The sequence below is a fragment of the Triticum dicoccoides genome, unplaced genomic scaffold (assembly GCF_002162155.2).
Source record: "Triticum dicoccoides isolate Atlit2015 ecotype Zavitan unplaced genomic scaffold, WEW_v2.0 scaffold186576, whole genome shotgun sequence".
Taxonomy (NCBI): Eukaryota; Viridiplantae; Streptophyta; class Magnoliopsida; order Poales; family Poaceae; genus Triticum; species Triticum dicoccoides.
In genome coordinates, this window is record NW_021228386.1 from 1 (window position 1) to 7,083 (window position 7,083).

At 47.9% G+C, this 7,083-nt stretch overlaps 1 protein-coding gene across 1 annotated transcript; it reads left to right on the top strand.

Annotated features, from left to right (window-relative positions):
* The first annotated feature begins 1,833 nt into the window (after positions 1-1,833).
* LOC119344795 (disease resistance protein RGA5-like) lies at positions 1,834-6,893 on the top strand. The gene is made up of 5 exons (XM_037615136.1): positions 1,834-2,686; positions 3,908-6,071; positions 6,186-6,257; positions 6,382-6,489; positions 6,768-6,893. The coding sequence occupies exons 1-4, from the start codon at positions 1,872-1,874 to the stop codon at positions 6,442-6,444; spliced, it is 3,114 nt and encodes a 1,037-aa protein (XP_037471033.1). The 5' UTR covers positions 1,834-1,871; the 3' UTR covers positions 6,445-6,489; positions 6,768-6,893.
* The last annotated feature ends 190 nt before the right edge of the window (positions 6,894-7,083 follow it).

Consider the following 7,083-nt stretch of genomic DNA (forward strand, 5'->3'; position numbering starts at 1 on the left):
GAAGCGCATGACATAAGTATTGGGACCAATAGAGTGAGCAGTACAATGACGTTTGGTCCCGATATAATCAGAGAAAGCATCCTCAAGTTCCTTCACACTAGCCTCTCCCTCGGTCACTGTGATAACTACACTAGTAGCTTTCTCTTTTAGTTGCTTAGCAGTACATGAATCTGGAATATAGAAAAAACCCTGGCCCTTGGCCTGAAAAGCACACATCGGTGCCACACACTCCCATGGAAGGAAAGCAACACAAACCGATACTAGGTGTCTCATCTTACTGCAACTCTCACAAAAGGCTTGCGGACAACTAGCAGGAGTATGGCTAGTAGATTTGCACATTAAACATGGATCATAAGCTTTGGGTGGGGGCACCTGAGAGGAAGGCTCAGCTCGGGCAATGGAGTCGTAGATCTGCTTCTTCTTGTGGATTTCTGCAGCGTTGAGACCAGGAGGATTAGGGTTCTTCTCCACCCAACCCCCACCCCCCAGATCTGGCCCTCTTGGCTCTCTCCGCAGCCTCATCCTGCCGCTCGGTGTCGTCCGATGCCGACGCCGCCTTCCTGTTGGTGGAGAGGTCGTCGCTGTCGCCGTCCCTGGACCATGAGAAACGACCCCGACCGCGCCCTCGGCCGAATCGACCAGCTCCGCGCCCCATCCGCCCAGATCCGAAGCACTCCCGACGATTTCCGTGGAAGGCGTGGCCGCCGAGGTTCTCCATCTCGCTCTGCTCGCTTGGATTGAAAGTAACCACCGTTGCGTAGGATCTGTGGTCGCCTCCAATCTTCCCCTCCCACCAGAGGAAGGAGGAGGGGAATCTCGATCTATGGTTTCTCGGGGTCTCCCAGAAGTGAGATAGAGCGGCGTCTGGGTCACGGATCGGAGTGGGAGCGGCTTTTGTACCCACGGCATCCTGTAGCACCCCATGGCTGCGCGGATCTCCGTCCACGTGTCGAGCATCAATGATGGCCGCCCCACTCGCGCCTGGATGTGGCCCTAGAATCCCAGGGCCCCGCCATCATCCGTCCTGAACGCGGTGCGGAGGAAGATCTCGCCGTCGGAGGAGGAAGATCCACGGCGGAGGAAGATCTTGCCGTCGGTGAAGTGGATGGTGCGTGCGGACGCAAGGTCCACCACAAAGGAGACGTGCCAGCGGACGTCAAACTCCATCCCGGTGCTTAGCTTTGGCCTACTTTGACGTCAAACTCGAGGGGGACGCCGCTTTGACCTCTCAAACATAGTTGTTATATACACGCAGTAAATATAATCGAGGCTTGCGTCTTCTAGTACTTCCGACTTATCCTCTCCCCCAAATCTGCTTCTTCATTTCCCATACCTCTGCAGCCACTGTAGCATGGAGCAAAGCACCCACGGGTGCCCAGTTGGACGGAGCTCAGATCCATGGTAATCCATCTCTGCTGCTCAGCAGGACTCGCCGCTTCGATCCTTCCTTCCTCCACCCTCCCGCCGTGGTCACCGTGACAGAGCAACGAGGCCGAATCCATCCTCGCCCGCCGCCGTGACGCCCTCCTCTGCCCCCCTCGAGCCTTGAGCCGCAGGCCGTACGGTGGTGCCGAGCTCCAAGCAGGGTGGCAGATCCTCCCAGAGCTCCAGGCGTCCGGTCAACAGCAATCCTTGTTAGATCCATCCGGCTGTGCTACAGTAAGTTCAAAATCCGGCTGGCTGCGTTGGTGGATTGGAGTGGAACTGTGATAGGCCCCCCGTGCTTGACTCCAAGTCTCCTCAATTCCCAGGTTTGACTTCTGTCCTCCTTCTCCAGCGACCAGGCTGCCTCTCTAATAACTTCTTCATTGCTTCCTGGTATACAGCAAGAAAGCAGATAACAAGAGGGAGACAGTGAGATTCGGCCGGCCATGGAGTTCGCCACAGGGGCGTTGGGCACCCTACTCCCCAAGCTGGGGGAGCTGCTTCTTGATGAGTACAACCTGCACAAGGATCTGAGGAAGGGGATCAAGGACCTGAGGGATGAGCTCCTGGTCATACAAGCTGTACTTCTGAAGGTGTCCGATGTGCCACTAGACCAGCTTGATCAGCTGGTCAAAATTTGGGCAAACGATGTCAGGGAGCTGTCCTATGCCATCGAGGACAGCCTTGACTCCTTCATGGTGCGCGTTGAAGGTGTTGAGCCTACCAAACCACACACCTTCTTCGGGTTCATCAAGAAGACCTACAAGAAGGTCACCAAGCTCAAGATTCGTCGCGAAATAGCCAACGACATCAAAGACGTCAAGATCCAGGTGAGGGAGGTGAAGGAGCGGTATGACAGATACAAAGATGTTATTGGTAATACTAATGCCAGAACCGAAGTCGACCCACGAGTCTTGACCATGTACACCAAAATATCTGACCTTGTTGGCATTGAAAAGTCAATGGATGAGCTAACAGAGATGTTGTCTAAGGGCGATGATCTGTCCGGCCAAAAGCTCAAGGTTGTCTCTGTTGTTGGATTTGGAGGATTGGGCAAGACAACTCTTGCTAAAGCCGTGCATGACAAGCTTAAAAAGAATTTTGATTGTGGGGGTTTTGTTCCAGTGGGTCAAAGTCCAGACACAAAGAAAGTTCTCAGGGATATCCTCCTTGAACTTGACAGGGAGCTGTACAAAGCTTCAGCAACAATGGATGAATGGCAGCTGATCAACCAGCTGCAGAAGTTCCTAGTACGCAAGAGGTATGCATTTTTACCCTATGCTAGTGTCCTGCATGCTTTGTGTTGTGCTGACATCTAAGTGAAAATCCTAGTATGGGTGAAAACAATACAGTGGCATTACTATAACATGTATAACATCCAACTTAATAGCAATGCGACGTTATTGTCAGACAAATAAGGTTACAGTATTGTATATGGTTTATTCTTGCCTGCAGATCCGCCGCCGCCGAAGGATGCTGCCGGGCTAAGCTCGGGGCGGACAGCGGTGGCGGAGGTCCTCCTCCCCTGCTCGCATGTGGGTGGTGCAGGATCTTTATGCGAGTGTTGGCGCAGCTAAGATCGGATCGCAGCGCGAAACGACAGTCGACGGAGATCGGATCTTGGGCGGCGGCCGCATGTTCTGTGCACGGCCTTGGGAGGCGGTTGGGTTGTCCAGTCCAGCTTGGTAGCGGCGGCGTAGATGAGCGCCATGGAGGGTCGGTTGTATGCGGGTGTGGCCTTCGCTCAGTGGCCGATCGTTGTGCCCTGCTATATACGGCGGCGGATCTGGTGGTTATCTCCTCCGTCGGAGGTGGTCGGCCTGAGGCTGGGTGGTCGAATCTCAAGATCTGTCATGTAGTCCCGGCTACGATTTGGGGAGACATAGTAGCCGGTGAAAACCGAGCCGACCGCGGGTGATTGCTGCATGAGCATCAACTGACTCGAACACACAGACGTAGTGCTAGTCTATTGGATTAGCAACATGGAAGTAAACACAATCAGCTAACCATGTGTGCCAGGGAGCTGTGTTTCAACTTTCAATTGGCCAAGCTTGCAAATAATTTCTTCCGAGTGTTTGGGTACCAAAACCATATCAGCAAGACCAGTAGAACAGATGTGGCACATCTATTCTTCTGCTAAAAATCCGAGATTATTACCATCAAGCACTTAACTGAGTAATTACATTGACTTCAGTTTTGCGGCTAATTAGTGGACATCCAATTATCTACAATATAACCATGTGAGAATGATAATTAAAGACTCAAGTATGCAAAAGAATGCTTTTAAAGTTTGAGAAGTACTACTGTATGTTATTGATGGCATCCAGAGGGAGTATATTATATTATATTATATTATATTATATTTTGGCTATAGTATGCCTTTTTTTTGTTCTGGTGTGTTGGTGTGCTTGTTCTTGTGGGTATACTACTGTATGTTAGAATTTTTTTTTCTAATTAAAGATCTTGCCTCTTATGGAAATAGGTACTTTTTTGTGATGGATGACATATGGGATATACGAACATGGGAAATGATTAAATGTGCTTTCATGGACAGTCATCCGGAAAGTAGATTAATCATGACTACTCGTATTGTTGATGTTGCCACAAAAGCTGGTGGTATCTACAACATGGAACCACTTTCTGATGATAACTCAGAAATATTATTCTATACAAGAACATGTGGTGGTGAAGGACTAACTTCCTCTAACCAACATGCTGAGGTGACTAACAAAATTTTGAAGAAATGTGGCGGTGTGCCATTAGCTATCATTACAATTGCCAGCTTGCTTGTTGGAAAGCAGAGCGAGGATTGGTCTAAGGTGTATGACGCCATTGGTTTTGGGCATGAGGACAGTGAAGTTGTTCAGAACACAAGAAAGATATTGTCTTTTAGTTATTATGATCTACCTTCGCACCTGAAGACATGTTTATTATATCTAAGTATGTTCCCTGAAGATAGCTTTATTGAAAAAAACTCGCTCATATGGAAGTGGGTCTCTGATGGTTTTGTTCCAGATAGGTCATTTCAGTTAGGAGAGAACTATTTCAGCATGCTAGTAAATAGAAGCATGATCCGGTGGATACATCGTGATGATGTTTTGGATGGTCAAAGTGGTTGTCGTGTTCATGACATGGTGCTCGATCTGATCCGCACCATATCAAATGAGGTAAACTTTGTCACAGTACATGATATGGAGCATCACGGCACATGTCCGGGAGGAAAGTCAGCCAACAAGGTTCGCAGATTAGCAGTTCATGGAAAAAGTGGGAAACACAACTGTAGCATTGCAATGGAGCATGTAAGGTCATTTAATGTTGTCGAGTGCAGTGCCAATAGTATGCCCCTGCTTTCGAGCTTTAAAGTACTGCGTGTGCTAGTTATTGAGGACTGTGTTTTCTCAGAAGGTAGTAGTCTTGAGCATCTCGGTAAGTTGGTGCAGTTGAGGTACCTGGGACTAGTGAAGACAGCGGTCAAGATCCCGGAAGGAATAGGGCATGATCTGAAGTTTCTTGAGATACTGGATGTAAGGGGAGGTTTGGTAAGTGAGCTTCCGCCATCTGTTGGTGAGCTAATGAATTTGAGGTGCTTGTGGGCTGATGTAGGTACAGTGATGAAGGGCGAGATAGGGAAACTGACATGCCTTGAAGAACTGGAGCTACATTCAGTTGAGAAGTGCCCAAACTTCTTCACTGGGGTGGGGAACCTGACAAAGTTAAGGGTGCTCAAGATCTTTTTCGGTGAAATAGAGGTGTCTGCAGGCAAGGCTCTAATGGGGTCTCTGTGCAACCTGGACAAGATTCATACTCTGACGGTTGTGGATGATGGTCGTGATGCTGACTATTCAGTTGTCCTCAATCATAGTTTGGAAGACTTGGCACCCTGTACAAAGCTGTATGAGTTCGTTCTGCCTATCATAGTTATACCAAGGGTGCCATCATGGATCAATCATTTAAGTATTCCACTCCTTTCTCGTCTATGGCTGCTTGTGGATGCAGTAGAAGTTCGGGATGTTCAAACCATTGGCAGGTTGCCGTCGCTTTTTATCCTTGGTCTCTGGAGTAAGAATGAAAAGAACATAGCATATACTTTTGGCAGCAATGAGTTTCACAAGCTGAGATGCTTGTTCACGAACAAGATAGAGATCGCTGTTGAAGAAGGAGCATTGCCGATGCTTGAATGCCTGGTATACAGTGCATGCGCTGAAAGAAAGGACCGTGCCAGCTTGGTGCCGTGGATGAGAAATAGCTGCCCTTTGCTGAAGGAAGTCACCTGTTCCCTTGGCTGCATTAACAGCAGCTACACGGAAGTAAAGGAAGCGAAGCAAGCGCTGAGGCAGGCTGCCACAACCCATCCTAATGCTGTGTATCTGGACCTTGACATAGAATACGAAAACTACGACGACGAGGCAGCTAAATTCATTGATAATCTCGAGTGGACCCTACATGGTCTGGACAGACCCGAGGATGTGGCCCGTCCTGCTGCATACCAGGAAGAAAGGATACGTCGCATGATTAGATCACTTGAGAGAAGATTACGTGACGCCGCGGAGCCTCGGGTCGGGAGGTACGGCGAACAAGAGATACGAGGCCTTGTTACCAAATTTAAGAGTTGGCTACATGATCATGCAGGCACCGGCCAGGATGAGGTACGGACATACCACTGTCCATCGTATTGATCGATTGATCGCTGTATTTATACATGTGTAAATATCATGTCGCTGAGGGCCGGCTGGCCGGTTTTCTAAATAATAAATCTGCAGGCGGGCAAAAGTGGTGCCATGGATAGTGACGACGATGATGATGAAGGTTATTGCGACTACGACCAAGCAGATGTACGTGCGTAGAAACTACACCATCATATTGATTCACACGCTTTGTAGAAAACCACATATCCCACATATCCCACACGTCATGTAAAAAGTGGTGCCGGCTGGGTTCTGTATAATTAATCTCCAGGTAGACGATGATGAAGCCACTTGCAGTGGGGATCAGCAGGAGGAGGGGGGCAGCCAACCTTGAATCTCTTCCCCCGGTCATGGGCTCACGGCCATGTATCTCAATCTGGTAAACAGGCAGCCTCTGTCTCTCCTTTTCTTCCATTTGTATCAACTTCTTTATATTTGCATCAGGAGCGATCGATGCGACTTACCTAATGAATCTGCTCATTTCGACTTTTACCAAATTTATACTGATAATTTTCTATGAAACTTTCCAATGTAATTTTGATGTTTGTAACCATTTTTTTGGTGATTCCAAATTCCCAAATTAAGGAATAAACAGCAACCCATCTGTACAGTTTCATCTTTTAATTAGAAATCCGCCCATAAACTTTCTGCTTACAGGATGGTGGCCATCTTGAAGGCTTCTACGGTCTTATTGTCACCTCTTGGAAGGCGTCAGCTTATTTCGTCCATGAGTGCGAAGAAAATCACGAAAGAAAAACGGTTTCTCCTTTAGCCTTAGACTGGGTTGCAAAAGAAAAAGCTAAAAAATATATTCAAAATCTTGAAAAAAATATTTATAGATAGATTGCTTTTTGGGGGGTGGGGCTATTTTTTACAAATTAATGTTTTTACCAAGAAAAATGAAATCAAAAATGTCTTATTATGTTCATGGCTTATTTTTTGTTCTTGTTTGATAAATACAAAAACCAAAAAA